The 27983-nt window shown below is 31.7% G+C and overlaps 1 protein-coding gene across 2 annotated transcripts; it reads right to left on the bottom strand.

Annotated features, from left to right (window-relative positions):
* Positions 1-76: 76 nt before the first annotated feature.
* On the bottom strand, positions 77-27337 carry LOC139492216 (tuftelin-interacting protein 11-like). Of its 2 annotated transcripts, none has more exons than XM_071280399.1 (16): positions 27226-27337; positions 24442-24578; positions 23708-23862; positions 22632-22723; positions 20542-20599; positions 18298-18510; positions 17362-17512; positions 15201-15363; positions 14731-14853; positions 13144-13291; positions 12476-12660; positions 7913-8328; positions 7136-7342; positions 4895-5076; positions 2628-2699; positions 77-310 (listed from the first exon to the last, which is right to left on the bottom strand). In XM_071280399.1, exons 2-16 carry the CDS (start codon positions 24545-24547, stop codon positions 131-133), a joined length of 2451 nt encoding a protein of 816 aa, XP_071136500.1. In that variant the 5' UTR covers positions 24548-24578; positions 27226-27337; the 3' UTR covers positions 77-130. The 2 variants fall into 2 exon arrangements, with proteins under 2 accessions (XP_071136500.1, XP_071136501.1); XM_071280400.1 differs by lacking the exon at positions 27226-27337 and adding an exon at positions 25912-26010.
* Positions 27338-27983: the final 646 nt, after the last annotated feature.

Genomic DNA, 27983 nt, shown 5'->3' with positions numbered 1-27983 from the left:
CTAAGAAAAAAATAATGTGGTTACATGTCAGACAGACATACTTCTCAAAATTTTACTACTAAAAAAAAAAATAGAAAAAAACAAAATGACTTTATTGGATGATAGTATGTTCCAATTGCTTTGTCTGATATTATGTTCCTATCGCTTTGTCTACCATTTTCTGTATTGATATTGGTATCCACTGTTCATTTTCAAAAACAAATAAAACATTTCTGTCCACATAAACTTGAAACTTTCCAAACTTGTACACTTGCTTAGCTTCTTGTGTTTTTCCTGGAAGAGGCATGAACAGTATATTGTTTTCTTGAGCCTGAAAAAAATAATTAATAATAAAAATCACAGTTACCGTTAAACAATTTCAATCTGAAAAAATATGGAATGATAATCACTGTTCAGTTACTGACTTTAAATAACTATTGATTTTAATAATCAAATTGAACCAACATGATAGTTGTCTCATTGGCAATCATACCACATCTCCTTATTTCTACAATGAATACTGTATTCCCCCAAAAAGCTACATCATACATGTGTAACAATTGATAAAAAAGAAGGGCTATTCAGACTGTTCCCTTGTCACCATCTTATGGTGTGTTTGATTAGCTCGTGTATATAACAACATATTTGATTTCAATGAAAGAAATCTCTGTATTACTACACCAGGGTTTTTGGATAACACAAACTAGTTAAAACATTTTCTAACTTTTATCATCAGTACAATGACATCATTTGTCAAGATAAATCACCATGCAGACATCTTATATGTTTAGGTATTTCACATCCAATATTTTATGGTAATAATCTTAACAAGAACATAACAAAAATGTCGGCATTTACCTCAAAAGCCTACCAAACCTTTTAACAGACTTATTCAGAAGGGATATAGTTACGATATTGTTGTCAGGTCATTAAGGATTGCATATTTTGGAATTGATATTGATTCACTCATAGGGTCTTTGCATCAGAAATAAACACATTTATTCTAAAACCAGTTGTTGGCATGATACGGGTGATGTTCTTCTCATATATTTCATGCTGGTATGATACTAAACCCCTACAGTGTCTTCTCTAGAAATTTTTTGATGCATGGTGGGTCTAAAGTGAATTTACAATGCAGGGTGCAGCGTTTTGAAGAATTAATCTTATTACACTAGTGAAATGAATTGTGCATGTCAGTTTAAAAACTTCACATAAATCTGCAATACAGTCAGGAACAATACTTTACATTTTCTCCAAAGGCCAGCCTGGATCCCAAAGATTTTTCCAAGGACCCAGTAGAAATTTTTTAGGCTCTACCAGTTTTTTTTTTACTACGGACCTAGTTGTAGAGTATTAAATTATTATCATATTCACCCTAGAAAGTATTCATTTTTCATGAATACTTAGCAGCTAATCAAAATGAAATTAATACTGTCTATAAATAACAATGAAATAACTGTTTCCTGTTAAGGGGGTTTCCCAAATTATCCCACCAAAAAGCACATGACTTTCAACAATTGTAAACAAAGCATTCAATTTGTGATCATGGATTACAGCTTTAATTAATTTAATTTGGATATAGATATTTAATTTAAGGTACAGTCAAGCAATGTTTTTACTTTCTTCTGGTTTAAAACTAGTCTGAAAGACCAATTTAAGAAATAGAATAATCTTTGACATCAAAATTTAACAACAGACGATCTGAAATATATTGTGAATATTCTGTGACCCAAATAAATTTTGAATTCTGCTACAGAGGTCAAGTTACATCATTTTTCAAACCGATGATGTGTATTCTCTTATACAACTAATCAACTGTGTTTGATATAAATATTTCAATAAATTAACTATGTCAAACATACCATTTCAAAAGGTAAAATTTATACTGCAAAAGGTTTACTTTTTATTTTTCACAGAAGAATATTTGGAAGATGTGTCAGTCTATAATATTTATTTACAATCTTGACTCCTGATTCCTATTATGTAATGGAAGTCTTGAATGTTGTTCTATCTTATCAATTGGGTTGTAACATCAGAGCGTTGCATCTATTTATGATCAATTGACAATTATCAGTCCAATTAGTTTAATACACCTGTAGAGTTTTGTCACTTGTCACTTCACATTATATGATCATAATTTCACACATAGCAGGATACATTGCAGCTTTGATAAACGCATGGCGGCCGAGTTTTGTGCGTAGCGGTACTGCAATGCATGAACAGCCTAGGGAAAACACCTGATCATCTGATGATACATAATCTTTCAATCAGTTAAATTGAGGTCTGGAGCTGGCATGTCAGAATCTGCTAGAAGTCCTTTGTTAATTTATGTATCATTGTCATTTTGCTTAAGTTTCTTTTGTTACCTATTTTTACATAGTTATACATGTTATAAAAAGCATGTGATTTTTTTAGAGGAAAATATACATTTTTTGCAAGTGAATATGCTTATTATTCAATTTATGAAAAGTTATGTTTAATATTGTTTTCATGAGTAATTATTCACTTGATTGTGACAGACATTTATGAAAAAAAACATGTATTAGGCCTAGTGCACGGGTGCCTGAAATATGAATCCTGGAACATTTCGTAGGTTAAACATAACAACACATTCCAATAAATAGGATTTCACATATACTACTACATACCATTTTTTCCACCAGACCTTTGAAATTTGATGCAAAGGATGAACTTGGACTTGCACTTCTTGCTGTTGTGAACTGTAAATAAAAATTATTAGAATAAATTAAAAAATTTAGACTGTGAAAAACATTTGTTGAAGATAACATGTGAGGCATCTTCGCTAGCCAATGGTTATGATCCACTCCCGTTCTCTTCACCCTTGAAGAGAACGGGAGTGGATCGTCACCCTTGGCTCGCGAAGATGCATGCGAGGGAACCCTGAAAATCTTTTTATTTTTGTTGAAAATAACATGTGAGGGAACCCTGAAAGTCCTTTTTATTTTTATTGAAGATAACATGTGAAGAAACCCTGAAAATCTTTTTATTTTTGTTGAAGATAACATGTGAGGGAACCCTGAAAGTCTTTTTATTTTTGTTGAAGATAACATGTGAGAAAACCATGAAAGTCTTTTTATTATTGTTGAAGATAACATGTGAGGGAACCCTGAAAGACTTTTTTTATTTTTGTTGACAATAACATGTGAGGGTGGCCTGAAAGTCTTTTCATTTTTGTTGAAGATTTCATGTGAGGAAACCCTGAAAGTCTTTTTATTTTTGTTGAAGATAACATAAGGGAAATCTGAAAGTCCTTTTTATTTTTGTTGAAGATAACATGTGAGGGAACCCTGAAAGTCCTTTTTATTTTTGTTGAAGATAACATGTGAGGGAACCCTGAAAATCTTTTTATTTTTGTTGAAGATAACATGTGAGGGAACCCTGAAAGTCTTTTTATTTTTGTTGAAGATAACATGTGAGGGAACCCTTAAAGTCTTTTTATTTTTGTTGAAGATAACATGTGAGGGAAACCTGAGAGTCCTTTTTATTTTTGTTGAAGATAACATGTGAGGGAAACCTGAAAGTCCTTTTTATTTTTGTTGAAGATAACATGTGAGGGAAACCTGAGAGTCCTTTTTATTTTTGTTGAAGATAACATGTGAGGGAACCCTGAAAGTCCTTTTTATTTTTATTGAAGATAACATGTGAGGGAAACCTGAGAGTCCTTTTTATTTTTGTTGAAGATAACATGTGAGGGAACCCTGAAAGTCCTTTTAATTTTTATTGAAGATAACATGTGAGAAAACCCTGAAAGTCTATTTTATTTTTGTTGAAGATAACATGTGAGGGAAACCTGAGAGTCTATTTTATTTTTGTTGAAGATTACATGTAAGGGAACCCTGAAAGTCCTTTTTATTTTTATTGAAGATAACATGTGAGGGAACCTTGAAAGTCCTTTTTATTTTTATTGAAGATAACATGTGAGGGAACCCTGAGAGTCCTTTTTATTTTTGTTGAAGATAACATGTGAGGGAACCCTGAAAGTCCTTTTTATTTTTGTTGAAGATAACATATGAGGGCACCCTGAGAGTCCTTTTTATTTTTGTTGAAGATAACATCTAAATCAACAATGAATGTGCAGGAAAAAAATTATAAGAATTGTTTACAAAATTACTCAACCCTTTAAAGTGTGATACAATTTCTCCTAACTTTATATTTGATAACCTGATCATTAAAAATGTGTCATGACACTAGTCTTTTTTCTTTCTTTTTAACCAAATCCACTAATTGAATGAGTTTTTTGTTAGTTTGCATGAACTTCATTATCAGTTTCTGTAATTTTAGAAATAGTTGCATGCATTTATCATTGCAACATTTCTTTAAAAGACATTCATGCAAAATTAGTAATTGTGATTTAGGGAAAAATGCATACCCATATATGTTTCAGACATCAGAATATGAGTTCTTATTATTGAGATTCTCACCCAGTCACATTATTCCCATTAATATAAACCTCACAATAATTTTTGAATTAACAAAAATGAACAAAATGATAAATTAACACCTAGAACACATGAAAAACATATGGATAAAAGCATGAGGTCTGGAAAACATTACTGGTGAAATTATCCCAATGCAACATCCAAAGCTATGATCAATTACTGTGGATGAGTTATTTTCATGGAAACCAATTTTCGTGGATTGAGTCAACATAAATAAAAAGATGTGGTATGAATGTCAATGCAAAATTGCTTTTTCATGGATATTTGAAACATGGTTTTGCCATATTCTTAATATAAGCCTATTGAAAATTTGTAATTCATTGAACATTTAATTCAGGCTTCACCTGTACCCACTAAACCCTTGAAAATTAGAAGTCCAGGAATAATAATGAATCCATAATGAAAGAACAATTGAGTTTTATAAACATTTCCCCTATAACTTCTCAATAACCTACATCTGGTTCAGTTTTGATTAATGATGGCGGTGGTGGTGGCGGTAGTGGTGGTTTCGTTGGTGGAGTATCAAGCATTTGTCGTCTTTCTGTATGTGTAAAGTAGGCTATATTTTCTTTTACTCCTGGCTGGAAATGACCGCTGACTGCTCTGTTCATTAACTCCAAAGCTTTTTTAAAGTGTTCTAATAAAGAAATATAGAATGATAGTTCTGAATAAACACATACATTATTTTGTTCATCAAAAAAGTATGCAGAAATGACTGTTGTACTATTTACTATGTTTAAAAGAGTATCGAAAGAACAGTGCTTTTATTGTTATTCTTCATCTTGTAAGTTACTGGCCAGTTTGTAGATTAAAAGTATGAACTAAGGCTTCATATAACAGTATGATTATGAAGGCTTAAACCTAGTCAAAGATAGTTTCTCTTAGATTTCTTTCACACAATAGTAGCATTAAATCAAAGAGCATGATTGCTCTGAGGAATATGATTGCCATTATTTTCACTGATATATGTATTAGTCTATTATTTTCAAAAATAATTCAACTGCACATGTAAAATGTAATTTACATAATCTGAATAGTTATTCAACTTTTAAAAAAGCCAATCATCAAAACAAGTGTATGAATAATGTAATTATTGTGTTTTATTTTTGTACTATCAATTCCAAGTTTACTTTCCACAGCAGTCACTGAGAGTGAGAGAAGGTATTTCACTTTGTACCTTATCGTCTATTTTCCTACATGAATTCTAGGGGAAATCTCATTTCTATTTTTTTTAAATATTTAATTTCCTTTGGGTCAGTGGTCATGACTCCTTTCCTTACACATTCCTGTGTTTAAATTGTGATCACTTTTAATATAATATGTCGTCTATCGACAGAACAAGTTTATCTTTCTCGACGTATCATGGTATTTTAATTCAGAATTGACAGAAGTATAAGGGAGACAACTAGAAGTGATATTATGGAAGACGCTATTTCGGCTGAAGGGCTGTTCTAGTTACACCTTTATGTTTTGGACTACATTTATTTTAATTTAAATGATGCATATGATTAAAAATTATGCAACAACAATAACCCTCAATAGCAGACGGATATAGAAAGGATCTCATGAGTTTCAAATTAATCAATGAAGTTGGGAATCTAGAGCAATCATTCAATCTGATATCCCTTGAAGTCAAGAAAACTATACACAGGTGCATAATTACCTAAACAAACCCAAGACTTGTGATTTGTAGCAAGGACGTATATTCAATTTTGATTAAACGACCTAGATGGTTCTCCATTTCTTTATGGAAGTACATCATCAAATATCAGTTTCATAATGGTGACATATAAGAAAAACACCGCTTCAGTTCTTATATTACAGAAATAGATTTATCGGTTATTCAGAGAACTCTCGCATTTTATCAAAACTGGAGACTTCCCTCTGACGTGTTTCTAAATTTATAAAAATACTAAATATAAATACTGCTTAATTCTGATTTTCAGTGTTGTTAAAAACACGCATATTAGTGAGGGAAATATTGAAACATGAAGATTATGAGAAGAACATTATAGGACAGTTGTTTAAATTCAATCCTTTTGTTTTTTATCTTTAAACGCAAGACAATCTTAAGAATCTGAGATGTTCCTTAATGTTTAGAATAAAGCTGTTGATGTGATGGCATGGCCATGAGTCAATGGTAAAAGTGTACAGATTGCTTGAAAGCAATAGTATCCAAAAAACTAACCAATGGTCCATTAAAGCAATTAATGTACCCCCTTAGTTTCCTGAGTGTTAATGGATTGCTGCGTAATTGAGATATTCACTCACTTCAACATTGGATCTAGTGGCATACATTACTCAAAAAACTATCAATAATCAAAAGGTTCAAAATCAACAGCAAGTCTGCCAGATTCAAATTTGAATGTATCTAAATTCTACTATTGAAAAAAATTGTTTCACCTTATGCATCAAATTATGCATTACAAGTCAAATGACATATTACATGAAATGATGCCAACATTCTCTGATTCTTACTCTTCTTGAGCACATTACATCACTGCAATTTTTTAAGAGAGATTGTACTACCTGAGGCGTTACCTTTATTTTACTTGTGCATATTTCTCTACTTGTGCAGACTATAATCTTTCCTAAAATGTCTTAGTTTTGTATTATATTTCTGGATCCCAAAATTTTCAGTAATACAATTGTCCAAAATTGACCCAAAACTTTTTCACCATCTTTACTTAACTTACCTGTAATAGGTGGGTAGTTTCTGTATTCCTCTGAAAATAATGACTTCCATCCTAAATACCATTTAGTAATCTCCTCATAATTTGGCATGTTTGACATCCAGGTACATAAAACCTGTAACCACTTAGGGAAGAATGTCCTTTCTAGCATAGCCACCATATGTTTTATAGGTAGAACATCACTCCATGACATTACCCAATGCCAAGACTCTACAAAAACCAAAAATGTCAATTTCTGTAATAAATTTTTGAATACTTTTCAAAATAAACATTCATTTTTCAAACTTATCATTGATCAATCATATCTATGACAACTGGTATATATTTTCAAGTTAAAATGTTTACTTAACAATTTAGTTCACCATCTTCTGGGTTAACAAGGTAAACAGGATTAGGTGTCTGACATGTCCATTTTACAATTCATCACAGTCAATCTGCTTATCAAATAAGAAGTAATTCTATTCAGAAGTTCTTGAGTTAGAATATTGTATAATTCATATTGGTTGTCTTGATATGTATTAATGGTTTATATAGATTAGACTGTTGGTTTTCCCATTTGAATGGTTTTACACTAGTAATTTTTTGGGGTCCTTTATAGCTGGCTGTTCGGTGTGAGCCAAAGCTCTGTGTTGAAGGCTGTACCTTGACCTATAATGGTTTACTTTTATCAATTGTTTTACTTGGACAGAGAGTTGTCTCATTGGCACTCATACCACATCTTCCTATAACTTTTTGCTGCATGAACTGAACAAGAAGACTAATTCTAATTTAAATATTTACCTAGCATCTGCTGATGAGGATTAATAACAAGCTCCTGCATACACATGCCAAGTTTAGGTAAAATATGTTTAACAAGAAAAGCTTCTGTATGACCAGGTTTGAACACCTTTAACCATGGCTGAAGAATAACTTTAGCCGAACTGTCTGAGGGATGCCAATTTGTAAGAGCATTTGCAAGTTTATGTCTGATTGGAGGATAACAGGGCTCCAGTTTATCTCCCATAAGAGGTAACCATGGATGAAGCCATGAATGTAGTGGTACAGGATCAGTAAGGGGGTTCCAGTTCTCCACTTCCTGAAGAATTCGAGGCAGAACCAGTTGATCTATGATGTTTTCCATCATCCAGGATGGTACAACTGGTTTCCATGTCTCTAACAATTCAATTGGAGGATCATAATTTCTTGGATTCCATTTTCTGAAGGCATAAAGAAATGACATGTTTTATTTGTACTCAATTGCCAGTTTAAATTAACAAATTTTAAGTCTTTATAAAATAAATTTTGAATAAAATAGAAAATGCATATATATATATATATACAACTTTAATAGCAAATATCTTAAAACTTCGCTTCTTTTATTTCCATCTTTTAAATTCTTGTAGAAATACAACTTTATAATTATTTCAAGAAAGTACACTTTGATAATGAAAATTTTAGAGTCTACTTATCTATTCTAAAACACCCCATTTTGATTGAGGGATCTTAAAAAAATCTTATTTATATATAATTATTATACCTCAGTTAACATTTTCTATTAAAAATAAGTACACAATATTCCCTATTTTGCAAGTTACAAGCTTTGAACTATTGGACCAGTCAAAAATTTCCAACTATTGGACCTGGGTGAAACTGCAAGCGTCATTATATTTTCCGGAATTTTAAATGCAGCTACAGGATTAGAGGACTTTGAAAATAACACGGGAGTAACAACGTCATGTTTTACCTTTTGTATCTAGTATAGGATTGACGTCAGTGCAAGACGTAGCCTTAGCATTTGAATATATCTATGAAGTAAACGTTATGGTTTGGTTTCTTCTTTTTAATATAATGAGTTGATTTATCACCGCCATTTATTGTCTGTTGTCTTTTTTGATATAATAAAACACTTACTGACTATATAAACGTGGAATAGTAATTTTATTGTCCCTCGGATACAACTATTGCCACAGGCTACACCTCAGGACAATAGTTGCTCCTCGGGACAAGAAACTTACTATTCCACTCATACCCAGTCAATAAGTATACATTGTAGTACATGTAGTAAATATCTCTGTGCTATACCATTCCAAACTGTGTTAACAAAAAGAAATATCTTCATTTAAGGTTGATCATCGGTATATATTCCCCGAGATAGAATTTTCTTATACTTTGCCAAAATGAAGATTTTACTATGCTCTATCAAAATATAATAAAAAGGATGGGTCACGGCGCTATTTTTCAACAAGCTAGGAGTCTAAATTTGCTTAGAATGATCATAAAACAAGAATGTGTCCCCAGAACACGAATTCTCCATCCGCACTATCATTTTCAATGTTCAGTGGATCGTGAAAATCAGGGAAAATCTCTAATTTGGCATTAAAATAAGAAAGATCATATCATAGGGCACATGTGTACTAAGTTTCAAATTCATTGGACCTCAACTTTATCAAAAACGACCTAGACTAAAACTTTAACCTGAAGCGGGACAAACAGATGGATGGACGGAAGAAAGAAAGAAGAAACGAATGGATGGACCAGAAAACATAATGCCCATAAATGGGACATAAAAACACATTTTTTTGTGCATAAAAAGAAATCTGTGAGATAGAATTTTGAAATAAATTGTGAGAAGACCGGTTTTATTTTTTTCAGAAAATAAAAATTTATGTCACTAAACTTGGTTTCTTGCTACAAGTAAAATTGTAAAATTTCCCAATCAGTCCAGTATCATTTTTTACTTAAAGAGTTATCTCCCATTAAATGGCTTAGTTGAAAAAATTGATTCTAAAACACAAATGTTTAGTATTTGTTTTTAATAAATCAGCATATTTTCTTTCATATAAATAAACAGTTTAACCAATAAAATTGCAAATCAGTCTACACATTTACAGATTTGGGCACCAGACACATGTTTCGTCTACAAAAGGCTCATCAGTGACACTTGTCTAAAAAAAAAAGGCTAAATACAGCTAGGGTAATCTATTTCTGAGGTAACAAAAGTCTAAGTTTAAAAAAAAATGAAAGTTTTGTTAGGGAGATTATTGAAAACATAGTGATAAACATTTATCATGATTTAAGATTCTATAGTCTTAGTTATCTCCCCTGTTACATGTTATACATATATATATCTCACATGCTGAATTCTATAGTCTCAGTTATCTCCCCTGTTACATTGTTATACATATATATATCTCACATGCTGAATTCTATAAAGTCTTAGTTATCTCCCCTGTCAAATGTTATATATATATATATATATATATATATATATATATATATATATTAGGGATGTCAAAAGATCTGAACTTTAATACTCGGATACTCCGTCATGATACTCGAGTACTCGCGAGTACTCGGATGAATCTTAAACGTCTATCGAAAAGTTTAGATTTTAGGTTGGATGCAGTGTGTTTGTTATAACCTTTCATAAACATATTAACGAAAGACAAACGTACTACAAAAATAGCTTGATCTTCTGTTTTTTTGTTGTGTCAATTAAACAATGAATTACCGACCGCCGTTTCTACAAATCAAAATAGAAATTATTATTTGTATACGTGTTCATGAACCATTTTCCAATAAAATCCTAAATATTCGTCTGTTCATGAGGAGTATTTTTCATGATACGGCTTGATTAATTTACTTGTGGTTTTTTTTTCGTGTTGTTTAGTCTTACTTTTTCTGTGTTTTTTTTTTTTTTTTGCACTATCATTTGTCTGATTTTTTTAGCCATGACGTTGCCTGTTTGTTTTCGACTTTTCAGTTGGAATATCGCTTTCGTATTTTTGCCTATCTTTAAATTGTAAATTAAACAATTATAGTTAAGTTTCAAATACAGAGTAATTAAATTAGTTTAAATGTACATCTCCTCATACTAATCACGTTTACATAGAAGTTTTGATTAACAAACAAAGGTAAGTTTTTACGGCTTGTGATCAGTATAATTATTAATCCATGAAAGTGTTGATCGGTGTGCAAACACCGTTAAAAATGTCTCTAATCAGTTGCGTAGGGTTCACCGCAGGTCACTTTGATTTTGTTCTTGTTTAGAAATATGATCTGGTTAACAATTTCAGACGAAAGACTGTTGGACTTTTTATTTTTTGTTACAAGTTGTGCACATGAAAACATTCCTTCAGGAGTAAAGAACGTTGCTGGTTGCTTGTACTACTATAACAAGTAATATACTGAGGATAAACATCTTTATGTTGTTAATTGATTTCATTTAGTATTACAAAGGGGGTATTTCAACGGAGCTAAAGTGAGCGGAAATGTGGAGAGAAATATATCAAGATGTATAACAGGCAATCGAGTATCCGAGTACTAAAACTGTACTCGAGTTCTCGGCCTTCCGAGCGAGTACCCGAGTACTCGAGTACTCGTTGCCATCCCTAATATATATATATATATATCTCACATGCTGAAATCTATAAAGTCTCAGTTATCTCCCCTGTTACATGTTATACATATATATATATATCTCATGCTGAATTCTATAAAGTCTCAGTTTTCTCCTCTGTTACATGTTCTCACATGCTGAATTCTATTAAGTCTCAGTTATCTCCCCTGTTACATGTTATACATATATATATCTCATGCTGAATTCTATAAAGTCTCAGGTATCTCCCCTGTTACATGTTATACATATAGGCCAAGTTCACTTGAAACTCTCGAGTTAACTTTACTTACTCTGGTTTCAACAAAATAATTTTACTTGAACCACTCGAGTTAACCCCTCGTACCCTGGTTCCAACTTGAGACTACTATAACACACTTGAATGACGTCAAACCAATGAGAATATTTTATTTTTTATGCTTGTTCAGGGCCTTACCCTAGAGTTGCTTAGAATTGTTCCAAATATCAACTCTAGTGCGTTCACATGATTATCTATTAACTCTGAAGTCGATTGAAGAGTTTCAAGTGAACTCGGCCATATATATCTCACATGCTGAATTCTATAAAGTCTCAGTTATCTCCCTTGTTACATGTTATACATATATATATCTCACATGCTGAATTCTATAAAGTCTTAGTTATCTCCCCTGCCAAATGTTATACATAACTCGTCTAAACATCAACCATATATATATATATATATCTCACATGCTGAAATCTATAAAGTCTCAATTATCTCCCCTGTTACATGTTATACATATATATATATCTCACATGATGAATTCTTTATAGTGAAAGCATATTAACATCCTACACAAATTGTTTTCATGTTTCCAAGTTGTAATGTTGTTATCTTAGGGAATTGGTGTAATTTTTATTCTTCTAAACTATCCTTAAGTACTATCTAGTTTTCAACTATGAACAGATACTGGTGAAAAAAAGAAAATATGTAAATAACATGAACTTACAATATTGCTGTTCTAACAAATGGCAACCAGATATCCCACAACAATCTTTGGAATATATTCATATTATGTAGACTTGTGTTGTATTTATTGTTATAATCTTCCAGTACATACTGCCATTCCTTGATGGTGGTTACTCCATGACTAGGATCCTTCCAGGGGTCCCAGTCTTTAAAGAAATCTTTAACCTGTCAAATAAAACATTTAAAAATCATTTAGACTTTGGAGTCACAAACTTGTATCTAGTTTTTGAATAGTAAGTGCAATCTTTAAAGTTCTTTGTTTGAATAAACCACCATATCATTATTGGTTAGATAAAGAAAATAAAACAAAAAGAACTTCAATGACTAATGTATGAACTATAGGTTATTTTGTCATCAACAAGAAAGCGTTTTGATGGTATTGTTTATGCAAATATTGTCCCCTACCTACAGGAAGATTGAATGATTTAACTCTATAATATGGTGAATTGTGAAACTGTTATTACTGATGACTTAGGTGTGAATTTCCATTTCATTTTTAATCTCATCAGATGGGGATATTTTCAAGTTATTTTCTTACTTCCACAGAGTTACTCACTCAAAACACTACATTAATCTGTGACTTTAAACAAAATATCTTTTACATTCTTATTTTAGTAAGTTCGGTTTTATTTATTTAATGGTACATACCATAGGAAACACAAGGGCTACTGATAATGAAGCCAGGTCATACATCTTGTACTCTTCATAAAAATCATCTTGCAGACATTTAAATATCTTTGCACATTCTGGTAATGTTAATGGATTCTCACATCCTGGTTTGGTTCTCTCTTCACATCTACAGAAATTGCAATGGTATTGTAAAATCTTAAAACTATTTTTAAATTAAAAAAATAAATCGACACTTAAATTTGGAAAGTTTTGGCAAAATTCATGACCCTTTAAAAACATGAAAAACACTAATGTAAAATGTCAACTGATTAACCTACATCAGGCTGTTTATATCATCTTTTAAATTGTTTCACATTTTGATACCCCAAGGTCTTTTGTAGGTAACTACATGGTGTGGGTTTTATTATAGGCCACACAATGATCTGTTCATGTCCACATCTTTGACCTTAAGGAGGTTCGCTAGTGGCTACTCAGTTTCAAAATAACAAGCTTTTTATAAGGCCAACTAAAATTAATTAGTAGATTTTCATCCAAATTTTTGAAAAAAATGGGGCGGGTGGGAGGATTTTATTTTTTAAATTTTATTTCATATGAAACCCTCGTCATGAGTTTTTCATACCGCGGGGTATATGCTAGTGGGAAACAAGCTTGTATAATGTATATACATGCTGTATAAGGAATCCTACACTATTTTTCAAACTCTTAAATAAAAATCCCTGATTGGCAACCACTGTTATACATGCAATTGCCGCTTTAGAAACCTATTTATAGTAGACATCAAAAAGAAGAGAAATGCTCTCTTCAGTCTTCAGTTAGACTACTAGTATACCTACACCACATTTATTTTGCTTTCTAAGCAATGGTTTGTAGTCGTCATAAAATGGTCCGAGTACACAGTTATTTCGTAGTGCATTTCTTTTAGACAATAAATGAAAATTTAAAAAATCCCACCTGCGCTTTCTCAATAATACTTTTATAGTGTGTTGTACTACTTTTGGGACAAATTATATCAAAATTAAAGAAAACTTAATCAGCTCTAACTCAAAATATGGACAATTTTATGTTAAGGGGGTCTTGAAATCTTTTGACAGCTTCCGAAGTGCTAATTTTTTACCTTTTTCAGCTGGACCTAATCACTACTTTACATTAATATTTATGACTCAAATTTTTTTACAGTGTCATTTCACCCCCCAACTTGCTATATGAGGCATAAAACATGGAGAAAGACACGACCAAAATCCGGAAATCGTATTTTTGTTAAATAAAAAAAATCGGGGCGGGACGATTTCAGAGGGGCGGGCTGGGATGAAAATCTAGCAATTAATTTTAATTGGCCTAACACTAGTATATATTGATAGGGAATTATTATCTAAAGTTTTATGATTCCAAAACATGAGAAGCGAACGTCCTTCACTTAAAAGTTTTCTAATTGGCAATCATACCACATCTACTTATTCTATGTGTAGTCTATCCTATAAACACCGTTTGTACAGGATTTTACGTGATTTGATGAATGAAGTAAGATTGTATTCATATTTCTGATGTATAAAATAATATGCTTGTATACCAAATTTTTACATGCCACTATACTGTAGTTATACATACGTTTCAACAATTTCCATGACTTTCTGTAATTTCTGCAGTTGTTTTTCTTCCTGTTCACATACAGCATCCACTCTTTCTTTCTCATGTTTCATGTTTATAATGTGATCACTTTCATATCTAAGTCTGAAATGTAACTTGAAGTCATACAAACAATACATGGTAAAGTTTTTCTTATCAAGCTGTGCCAACCCTTAATTGATATTCTCCCCCAGGCCTTTCGACTATCTATTTTTTCTTAAAACAGCAAGTGTTTTAAGCATGGAATACAATTTTTGCCTTTACGATTCTATGTTTACCAGTTTCAATATTGTCATTCTAAAGTAAAATGACAATCATAAAATCTATTACTGATTCATTCAAATATCAATCTACAGTAGTTATCTGTGATATTTGTATAAAACTCATAATTCTAGTTTAAACAACTAACAAATATATCATATCACCATCCTATGACATTTCCTAAGCCTTACTTTCTATCATTTACTATAATTTCTTCCTCTGCCATATCCACAAGGATGTTAAGATTGTGTATCAGTTCTGGCATAGCAAATGCTTTCTTTCTTGAAGGTTCTGGCATAGTAATATCCTCATCTTCTTCTGGTCTGTCATGTCGCTGTGATATAGAATGGTAACCTAGTAACAGAAAAAAATCTAACTGGTAAGATACCTTTTTTTCTCAGTTCAAGCATGATAGCTACATTTATCATTAATTTTACTTCATATTTTGAATCCCAAATGATGTTTACCTGGGCAGTGCATTTTTTGCAACCATTAAAATTGTAATTAAAACTAGAGGCTCTAAAGAGCCTGTGTCGCTCACCTTGGTCTATGTGAATATTAAACAAAGGAAGCAGATTGAAAATTGACTACAAAGTTCAATAACTCCTACAGGGGTCAATTGACCATTTTGTTCATGTTGACTTATTTGTAGATCTTACTTTGCTGAAAATTATTGCTGTTTATAGTTTACCTATATCTATAATAATATTCAATATAATAACCAAAAACAGCAAAATGTCCTTAAAATTACCAATTCAGGGGCCGCAACCCAAAAACAGGTTGTCCAATTCATCTGAAAATTTCAGGGCAGATAGATCTTGACCTGATTAACAATTTTACTTCATGTCAGATTTTCTCTAAATTATTTGGTTTTTGAGTTATAAGCCAAAAACTGCATTTTACCCCTATGTTCTATTTTTAGCAGTGGCAGCCATCTTGGTTTGATGGCCAGGTCACCGGACACATTTTTTAAACAAGAAACCCCAAAGATGATTGTGGCTAAGTTTGGATCAATTTGGCACAGCAGTTTCAGAGAAGAAGATTTTAGTAAAAGATATATAAAATTTACGAAAAATGGTTAAAAATTGACTTTAAAGGGCAATAACTCCTAAAGAGGTCAACTGACCATTTTGGTCATGTTGACTTATTTGTAACTCTGACCTTGCTGAACATTATTGCTGTTTACAGTTTACCTATATCTATAATAATATTCAATATAATAACCAAAAACAGCAAAATTTCCTTAAAATTAACAATTCAGGGGCCGCAACCCAAAAACAGGTTGTCCAATTCATCTGAAAATTTCAGGGCAGATAGATCTTCGCCTGATTAACAATTTTATCCAATGTCAGATTAGCTCTAAATGCTTTGGTTTTTGAGTTATAAGCCAAAAACTGCATTTTACCCCTATGTTCTATTTATAGCCATGGCGGTCATCTTGGTTAGTTGGCGGGGTCACCGGACACAATTTTTAAACTAGATACCCCAATGATGATTGTGGCCAAGTTTCAAATAATTTGGTCCAGCAGTTTCAGAGGAGAAGATTTTTCTAAAAGATTACTAAGATTTACGAAAAATGGTTAAAAATTGACTATAAAGGGCAATAACTCCTAAAGTGGTCAACTGATCATTTTGGTCATGTTGACTTATTTGTAGATCTTTCTTTGCTGAACATTATTGCTTTTACAGTTTATCTCTATCTAAAATAATATTCAAGATAATAACCAAAAACAACAAAATTTCCTTAAAATTACCAATTCAGGGGCAGCAACCTAACAACGGAATGTCAGATTCATCTGAAAATTTCAGAGCAGATAGATCTTAACCTGATTAACAATATTACCCTGTCAGATTTGCCCTAAATGCTTTGGTTTTTGAGTTATAAGCCAAAAACTGCATTTTACCCCTATGTTCTATTTATAGCCATGGCGGCCATCTTGGTTAGTTGGCGGGGTCACCGGACACAATTTTTAAACTAGATACCCCAATGATGAATGTGGCCAAGTTTGGTTAAATTTGGCCTAGTAGTTTCAGAGGAGAAGATTTTTGTAAAAGTTAACTCAGGACGACGACGGACGACGACGGACGACGACGACGGACGACGACGGACGCCGGACGCCAAGTGATGAGAAAAGCTCACTTGGCCCTTCGGGCCAGGTGAGCTAAAAAAGCACACATTCCAAATACATTCATGCCAAAATATTTTCCAATTCTTGCTATTTTGCAAGCTAAGCAAGAGTTGCATCCAGTATTTGCTAGATATCTAATAGTATCTCGAAATATTCTTTTAATTCAACTTACTTTGAGATAACTGTATAAAAAGTAATTAATTTACGCATAAAAAAATATTACCTGTCATTACTTTCTGTTCTTTACCAGTCATATCTATGACCTTGACCTTTGAAGAACGATTCGGTAAAGACTTTTTACTTTTCCCTCCAGTTTCTATCAATTCCTGTGCAGTCTTGTAAACATATTTCGGTTTCTTCTTAGCAATCTGACCCTAAAAATAAAACTTCTTCATTTTATATCAAAGTATACATGAAATAATATATTCATAATAATTAATCAAACTAACATTCTGATGAAACATTTAACAAAAATATATTTGGTTATCTAAATAAGTTACTGTAATCCTATTTTTAAGAAGTCATTTCAGGATAGACCCATTAATACATTTTCAAATTTACTTAATAACCCATCCTTTTTTCTGTTATTAAAATTTTATCAGCCCACTTAATTTTCAATTTTACATAAAATATTATGAATACTTAAAAGTGAGGTTTTGTTAAGGGTTACCTTATATACAAGTATGAATATTTCAGAATTGACAACTCTTAAAATATATATCAATATCCTTTACCCAGAAAATAATCTGAATACCCTACTTAATGTTAATTAGATTAATCCAACAAGATTTATGCATAAACATATCAATTCTTCAAAATGAAAGTATGATAATTCAATAAGGATGAATAATTTAATTTTTGTTTGTTTTGTATCTGATTTGGTGTTTGTGCCATATATACTGCAGTAAATATATTTTATAACTTCTTGCTATTTTGCACCTCATATAAAGAATTTTGAAAATACCTCAAAAATCTAAAATGAAAATTTGTTTTTAGCCATTTCAAATTCAAAATAAAAGTTTAAAGTCTATGTCTTTTTTATTTGTTAAAAATAATTAATAATGTAAACCTGATAAAATTATTCACAAATTACTAGCTGCCAATTACTTCTTCATTAGATATTCTTCTCTCGTCACATTTCAATATCATGATTTCTTACCTCAGATTTTTTCTTCCATTGATGTAACTCATTTTTAAATTGTTTTTCTTCTTCCTCTTCTGAATCATAGACAGGGAAATCTCTCAACGACCTTTCTGTCCTCTCTGTTCCATATGCACCAACTGCTGCTCGACCTTTACGTAACTTTGCCTCGACTGGTGTTGTTATTCCCTGGTGTGTTTTGCCTAAACCTTTACCTTGTTCATAACCCATCTTAAAATATAATATAAATAGATTTAGTCATTTATCTCAATTTATAACACAACAAATATAAATAGTCAGTTGATTATATATGTAGCTTGTTATAGGTTCAGCTTGTTAAAATTTCAAAAATAAAATATTTCTTATCACATACATTTTATAATTCAAGTATTAAAAATAAAAATGTACAACAAAAAGCCTTTTTCTTTGAAATTACTTGTAAGTAATATCATATAAATTACTTTTTTACATCACCTTTAGCACTTATAGGTACAATGGATAAGCTAATACATGACAGAAGTTATAGGTACAATGGATAAGGTAGTACATGACAGAAGTTATAGCTACAATGGATAAGGTAATACATGACAGAAGTAACAGGTACAATGGATAAGGTAATACATGACAGAAGTTATAGCTACAATGGATAAGGTAATACATGACAGAAGTTATAGGTGCAATGGATAAGGTAATACATGACAGAAGTTATAGGTACAATGGATAAGGTAATACATGACAGAAGTTATAGGTACAATGGATAAGGTAGTACATGACAGAAGTTATAGGTACAATGGATAAGGTAATACATGACAGAAGTTATAGGTGCAATGGATAAGGTAATACATGACAGAAGTTATAGGTACAATGGATAAGGTAGTACATGACAGAAGTTATAGGTACAATGGATAAGGTAATACATGACAGAAGTTATAGGTACAATGGATAAGGTAATACATGACAGAAGTTATAGGTACAATGGATAAGGTAGTACATGACAGAAGTTATAGCTACAATGGATAAGGTAATACATGACAGAAGTTATAGCTACAATGGATAAGGTAATACATGACAGAAGTTATAGGTACAATGGATAAGGTAATACATGACAGAAGTTATAGGTACAATGGATAAGGTAGTACATGACAGAAGTTATAGGTACAATGGATAAGGTAATACATGACAGAAGTTATAGGTGCAATGGATAAGGTAATACATGACAGAAGTTATAGGTACAATGGATAAGGTAGTACATGACAGAAGTTATAGGTACAATGGATAAGGTAATACATGACAGAAGTTATAGGTACAATGGATAAGGTAATACATGACAGAAGTTATAGGTACAATGGATAAGGTAGTACATGACAGAAGTTATAGCTACAATGGATAAGGTAATACATGACAGAAGTTATAGGTACAATGGATAAGGTAATACATGACAGAAGTTATAGGTACAATGGATAAGGTAATACATGCCAGAAGTTATAGGTACAATGGATAAGGTAATACATGCCAGAAGTTATAGGTACAATGGATAAGGTAATACATGCCAGAAGTTATAGCTACAATGGATACGGTAGTACATGACAGAAGTTATAGCTACAATGGATACGGTAGTACATGACAGAAGTTATAGCTACAATGGATACGGTAATACATGACAGAAGTTATAGCTACAATGGATAAGGTAATACATGACAGAAGTTATAGCTACAATGGATAAGGTAATACATGACAGAAGTTATAGGTACAATGGATAAGGTAATACATGACAGAAGTTATAGCTACAATGGATAAGGTAATACATGACAGAAGTTATAGGTACAATGGATAAGGTAATACATGACAGAAGTTATAGGTACAATGGATAAGGTAGTACATGACAGAAGTTATAGGTACAATGGATAAGGTAGTACATGACATAAGTTATAGCTACAATGGATAAGGTAATACATGACAGAAGTTATAGCTACAATGGATAAGGTAATACATGACAGAAGTTATAGCTACAATGGATAAGGTAATACATGACAGAAGTTATAGGTGCAATGGATAAGGTAATACATGACAGAAGTTATAGGTACAATGGATAAGGTAATACATGACAGAAGTTATAGCTACAATGGATAAGGTAATACATGACAGAAGTTATATTCAACGTCCTACACAACCAAAAAATACTCTGAAATTCACCCTTTAAATTCTAATATATACATGTAGAATGTAGAAGTTTCTGTTAATTATAACTATTGTACTTTATACCTTATGCAGAAGTTTCTGACCAATTCCTCTTGTGTATTTCTCCCATCCACCAAATTCTCTATAAACAAATCATAAAAGCTTAGACATATGTAGATCTAAAAGACTTAAAGCTGAAATCTTCTAAAAATACAGAATATGAAGTATTTTTTTTCAAATGCCAAAATGACTTAAAACTCAAGGATTACCAAGGTCTAAAATAATCATGATAATCAAAAGAATTAATTTTGTTTATAAAACATCGACAGTCTACTCACTCTCAGTGTATACAGAGTGTGAATTTTGTTAAATATTTGCTATTTCTCATAAAATGCAGATTTTCATTTTATTATAGATACATAATGTATCATAATTTCTTCATGACCGGTATTGACAAATCAATATGATTGGTTACTGAATTTAACGTTTTTATTGACATCACTTGCTATCAATGAATCATAGATTCTAAATGATTGTTCCCAAGTTTTTGTAAATAGTTCAATAATTGAGTCCCCTTTGAGTTTAAATTCAGGCTATAATCACTGAAACAAGTATAAAGGATATAATACACAAAACAAAGTAACGAATATTTGTGGTATCAGTAAAGTATTCTGTTAATTGATATTAAACAAACTAGACACCTTCTAAAATTAAAATTCAAAAAAAGTAACCACATTATCTTATTAAGAAATGTGAAAAAGCATAACAATTAGAACAAGTAATCAAACAAATATATAACAGTATTTTTAAAATTTTAATTGCATTACCTCCTTTACACTGCTTTTAAATTGTCTAAATTGACTGGTAACCAGAAAAACCCATGTTTTCCCCCTTTTTTGCCCCTTATTGCTTAATGATTTGAGCCATAACCCCCCCATAACCATCCCTTTATAGTATGGAAACTTATGGGTATAATTTCAGGGAGATTTATACACTTAAACACAAGTTATTGACTGAAAACTACAAAACAAAATGCTTCTTGGGCCCCTTTTTTGACCCCTCACTTATTGAAACCCCTCCCACCTTAGAGCAAGAACCATAAAACTCAATCCCAGCCTTTCCAGTGTAGTAAGAAACCTTGTAGTATAATTTCAGAGAGATCCATTCACTTAAATCCAAGTTATTGCCTGTAATCCAGAAAATGTTTCTTTTTGGCCCCTTATTCCTAAATGTTCAGGGATATTAACCCAAACTAAATGAAAGCCTTCCCTTTATTAGATGGATCCTTGTGGTATAATGTCAGAGAGATCCATACAGTTATAAATAAGTTATTGTCCCAAAACTACAAAAATGCTTTTTTTTGCCCTTAATTCCTAGACTTTTTGCCCTTAATTCCTAGACTTTTTGCCCCATAACCCAAAAATAAATCTCAATCTTCTACTTTATGGTATGAACATTGTGGAACAATATCAGAGCAATTGAAATACTTATACCCAACTTATTGTCCTGAAACTGGATAAATACTTGTTTTGGGCCCTTTGGACCCCTAATTTCTAAAACGTTGGGACCATAACCCCCAAAATCAATCCCAACCTTCCTTTTGTGGTTACAAACATTGTGTTAAAATTTAATTTATTTCTATTTACTTATACTAAAGTATTATCTGGAAACCATTCGTCTTCGGACGACGCTGAAAACGACGACATGATACCAATAATATACGACCAAATGCGGTCGTATAAATATGGACCTCTACTTCATTGTCAAATATGAAAATCTTCACATTCTGCTTTTAAACTATTTTCCATATACATCATTGTACATGTAGGGTTAAAATATATGAGCTTTATAAAAGAAATACTACTGAACAAGAATGTGTCCCAAGTACACAGATGCCCAACTCGCATTATCATTTTATATGTTCAATGGACCGTGAAATTGGGTTAAAAACTCTAATTTGGCATTAAAATTAGAAAGATCATATCATAGGGAACATATGTACTAAGTTTCAAGTTGATTGGACTTCAACTTCATCAAAAACAACCTTGACCAAAAACTTTAACCTGAAGCGGGAGGAACAAACGGACCCACAGACCAGAAAACATAATGCCCCTCTATTATCGCTGTGGGACATAAAGAGTTATGTTAATTGTATAGACAATTTATTATCTTACTTTGTTTGATCTTTGTGGCCAAATCCAGGATAAGGTCCAGATTTCTGTTTTCTTTGTTTCGGTATAGGTACTTCCTCACCACTGTCAGAGTCCTTAAAAATATAATTATCCTCCTTTTAATCATAGCTATAAATAATCATGTTAGTTTATGATTCCAACATTTACCCATTGACTGATCAATGATTCCATAACATACAAAATTTATATAATATCCAACAATGATATCATCATCATAATCAGGTAGTGACATCAGCATTTCTCAGTACATCTCTTCATGACTTTAAATACACTTTTACATTTACAGATAGATTAGGGTGGCACATAACACAACAGCAACACAACAATGAGACAACTCTGTAAAAATCAGCTGAACGTTTTAATCACGTCCTATTGTTAAAGAAATATTTTAAAAACACAAAACATTGAACAGGCAACTTTTTTTATTGTGTGATAGAAATTCCTCTAAAAAGACCCCAAGTAGTTCTGGATTTGTGATTTCTTGTAGTTCCAATAAAAAAAAACCATTTCAACTTTTATATAGAGTACACAGGTATTGTGGTACAGTGAACATTCTCCCATGGCAGTGATGTTTCACATTGAATGTTGCTTTCTAAAATATCTCCCTGTATATTTGAATGTGTCATATATGACAGGCTCTTTATTCAATGAATCACCTTCAATCAACAATTCTAATTGAGTCACATGCATGGATGCATGATGGATAAATTCAATTGAAATTTTTCATATCTAATATATTACTTTATCGTTTAATTCATAAATTGTACATACTGTTTCCTTTCTGTAGCCAGAACTTCTGGGAAGGTACTAGATTCCTATGTTATCATAATTTTTACAGTAATATAATTGAACCTTCATATATGTGTGTTTACTCAACATAAGAAAGATTTTAGGGAAGACAGTTGACCATGACAAAAACTATGCCTAACCCTGGACAAATCCAATAATATGATCACATTATTAAAGAGATTGTTTGATAAATTAGTCAATATTTAGTTGTAAATTTTTCTGATATTTCAATGGTAGAAGATTGGTAGTAAATATTTGTTAAGATTTACTGTGTTATCGGCATCCCTTTCATTCTTGGTGATTTTATCCCCTTCCTTGAAGCCACCACTGACAAAGCCAATAGGGGCTGTCATGTCTTTATTACGTCTGTTAGATTTTCCAAATCCAGGACGTTCATCGTCACTGTCATTGTCAGCCCACATTCCTGAAAACATAATACATGTAAATAATGTAATACAGGTTCACTTACATAAATCAAAATAATATATACATTGTAAGTATCAACTGTAAATTAAATAATAGAGTTAATATCAATTGTTATTTTAATTGAATATAAAACATAATGCAGGTTCAAATAAATAAATTTAAATAAGTAACAATTGGTAAACAGTGGCAAAGTAATTAAATTGAGTTAATATAACTGTGTATATCATTGAATATGTAACTTACACAAATTAAATGTTTACCAAACAATTTGATCCCAAAATCTGTACTATTTCCACATGATGAATTCAGTTACATATGCTTCCTATCAAACTTAGAGCATTAAGTTGCTCTGTTGGTGAAGCAAGTTGAACACTACCAGCTCAATGATACAGTCATGTAAATTCTACCATTCAGCTACATTTTCAATGTATTCAATGATTAAATACATGTCTTCCAATCAAGTTCCATGTATAGCTTTGACATCAAAATAAAAAACAATGTTTTACAATATTATCTCCCTTGATGTTATAAATAATAAATTGACTTTATAACAAATTCTGTCTCATATTTTACATACCATATATGGCCTGGTTTTTGGTCTGTCTCCTTCCCATTCTTGGGTAGAATTCATTTGCCAAATCATCTTCTGTAACCTCAAATCTTTCTACTTCTGGTGAAGACATAGTTCACTGTCTAAACAACATGAACAACAAACTGAAAGCAATCATTGCATGATATTGAAATACAAACACAGTTTTGAACATGGTTTGTACATGCAAATTTAAGTTTTGTTTTGTAAAAAATTTATTTCTTCTTTTTTTTTTAATTGTTTTCAAAGAATCTTAAAATTTCCCAATCTTTTTGATTGGATGAGAATTTTAAATCATTTTTGGACATGTATATACCAGTATGACCATGTAAATCATGTTGATGACCAGCCTCATATCAAATATGACGAAAATGCGTTTAACTGATAAATCTACGACAAAGGAACTTCAAATTGTGATCGTTGGAGAAGTATTAAAATTCAAATGTGAACTGTCAGTGGGGAAACAATTTTGATCAAATGAAGAAACTATACTCCTGGATGTTGCAATGCAGACTTACTGATTTTCCTGGGGAAAATAATTGTGATGGTCAATTATGAGGTTTATAAATAATTAACAGATTAGTGACCCATAGGATGGCAATAAGCGGATTAGTTGTAATCACAACTTGTAACACCTGTAAATGTAAATTACCTAAGGGTCATAAACTTGTCAAAAACATAAAGACAGGTAAATTTAAAGTATTTTAATGTGAAAATATTTTTACACTTCCAAAATTTAAAAAAAAAATAACGAAATTGATTTGAAATACATTACTTTAGTCAATGCGAAAACCATTTCGTAAATTATGAAAGTGAAGAGGGCTAGCAAAACCACTGATTGTATGGCTGTTTAGCTGGGTTTTTTTTAGATAGGTAGTGGCTTCTAATGCCTGACTTATTTTAATATCATAATCATAGGGTAGGGCTGCAAATAGAACATTATCAAATGAAGAGGGCAAAACGGCTATAGATGAAATGGTACTGTGGTCGAACAAGTTGTGTATCTGTATATCATGTATATCTAAGTTGTTATAAATTATGAACCTAACAAGTTACAGATAATTTTTGATGAACCATATGCATAAAACATTATTAACTTCTTCTTCTTCATCTTCCTCTTTTAGGAACACCCCTCTTTTGAGGGTAATATGGATAAAAGTCTTTAACTATGTACACACTCTGTGAATATATGTAAACACTTGCTAAAATCTAAAATAGACTTAAGTTTCTGAGTTGACTGATAATTGTCAACAGCCAATACACACTTATCAGTTTTAGTGTTGTGTTATGCATCTTGTAGCACATATCTCTTGTGAGCATTTTTATAGTCGCTGTCAGCTGAAATTCGTAGCGGTTATCGGTAAAACTAATCTAGACTATCAACCACGTTCATTCATGATATAGTTTTTCATATTCCATTCATAAATCGCAAAAAGAAAAACCACACTACTGACCTACCTTTTAAGTGATTGCAATGTGATAATCCTGACCTTCACATTTTCCAAGACGATTTTGAATGGTGGAATCCGCCATTGTTTTTACCGGAAGTGCTTCCGTGGAGATCAGTTTCATAAAATTTGCATAAAGCGCGGGAAACCTTATCACATCAATGAAAAGAACATTTCAGGAAACTGTGTAAGTGACGAATATCATATGTAAACTAATGATCCTCATAGAAAGAAGATGGTGGAATTACAATGGAAAACATTCTGGAAAATGTGAAGGTCAGGATTATATGGGGACAAAGTCCCCAATTACGGTAGAAAAATCAATAAAAAATTTTTTTTTTTTAAATTTCGGGAAAATTTCCCGAATTTTTCATTGTACTAATGAACTCAAAATCGTTAACTTTTTTTTCAGATCTACTTCCGTTTCCAGTCTTCTTCCGTTTCCGGTCTTGTTTGCATGAGACTTTGAATAAAATGTATATTTATCAATATATCAACAAATATTATATAGGAAGGAAATCAACACCCAATCATTTTTAATAATTGTTTGATATGAAAAAAACGTTACCTGGATAACAGCGTTTCTATGTTTACATTGAATATTACGTCATAACTTAAATAACGTCACAACTAAACCCCTTACAACAGAACCAACATCGGAAACGTTACGGTATTTCCGTTTCTTTTATCAACATGTTTGAATTAAAAAAAAAAATTACAGACTTCGTCCCCATTCACAGGTAATGGCTGCCTCATATTATGATTACTACAGTGTGATGACTTAAAAGGTAGGTCAGTAGTGGTTTGACTTTTTGCGATTTATGAATGGAATGTGAAAAACTATATCTCGAGTGAAAGCGATTGATAGGTTAGATTATTTTTACCGATAACCGCTACGAATTTCAACTGAGGGCGACTATAGTTCTTCTATTTTGAGCTTGCTTTCACTAAATATATATGTGAAGTTTGTACAGTCAATTACAAGGACTGTAATTTTATGTCTATCAATGAATGTTCTCTTTCCACTTCATTTGACATTCCTCCAATGATATTTGGTTACATAAGTTTTTATCTGGTTGAAAGTTTCTTTTCTTGTCTCACTTTAATGCTGAGCAGGTAGTAAGCATATGAGTAAGGTCTTCTGGTTCTTGATTGCACATTTGACGAGTTGGAGCAATTTCATATCTGCTGAATTTTATGCCGATCAGCTTGTAGTTGTAGGGTATACGTTCGTGTCATCATCCTACTTTTGGCATTAACGTAACTTACAGGTAATCTTAAAATCAAAAAATTCTAAATATTTTGAGTTCATAAACCTGTATACCTGCTAGCTAATGAAGCACCGTCTGTATGGTCTATCAGCTAAATACTTCTGCTTTGCAAAACCAGAAGGGAACACAAACAATTTTTCTTCAACGTTCAATAGTATTTTTTAAGGTCAAGTTACAGTAAATGGGCTATGTCATAGATTTCAGTAAAATTTGGCATACAGCTCTGGCTCGATGAACTTCAACTGAAAATCGAAATAATAATGCATTTATCTCAATTATCATTTGAAATATTACTGATTGAATTCTTACAAAATGGGTGAACATTTGTATAGAAAGCACATAAAATCGGCGAAAACTCTTCTAAAATTTGTCTTAAAATCGCCAAATCTCTAATTCTACTCCATAGATTTTTCTTAAAAAACTATATGTTGTTGATACATAAATTTCCGTTATAATGATGCAAAATAAAGATAGGGTCACCGACTTCGTTTTTACGGTATATATCATTCAAAGATGCGTTCTTTGTGAAAAAAACCAACAAAACGTCGAAATAATCGTAACGTTATCGCGTTGCAGGCCGTAAAACGTTGATTTTTGACGTTTTTCACTACCAATAAGGTAGCAAAATGATTATTAGACAAAAAACGAAGTCGGTGACCCTATGATTATTTTATATCATTAAAACAGAAATTTATGTGTCAACAATATATAGTTTTTTAAGAAAAATCTATGGAGTAGAATTATAGATTTGGCGATTTAAAGACAAATTTTAGAAGGTTTTTAGTCGATTTTATGTGCTTCCTATATACAA

Source organism: Mytilus edulis, chromosome 10, assembly GCF_963676685.1.
Source record: "Mytilus edulis chromosome 10, xbMytEdul2.2, whole genome shotgun sequence".
NCBI classification, from domain to species: Eukaryota; Metazoa; Mollusca; class Bivalvia; order Mytilida; family Mytilidae; genus Mytilus; species Mytilus edulis.
The sequence above is the reverse complement of the archived record's forward strand: the minus strand, read 5'-3'. Positions and strand labels throughout refer to the sequence as shown.

Excerpts from the sequence above, each read along its gene's own strand:
- LOC139492216 (XM_071280399.1), bottom strand. The coding sequence starts at position 24,547 with ATGTCTTCACCAGAAGTAGAAAGATTTGAGGTTACAGAAGATGATTTG. Across the intron at positions 23,863-24,441 it reads CAAAAACCAGGCCATATATG|GAATGTGGGCTGACAATGAC; the intron begins GTATGTAAAATA and ends TTATGTTTTCAG. Across the intron at positions 17,513-18,297 it reads AATGGAAGAAAAAATCTGAG|GGTCAGATTGCTAAGAAGAA; the intron begins GTAAGAAATCAT and ends TTTTATTTTTAG.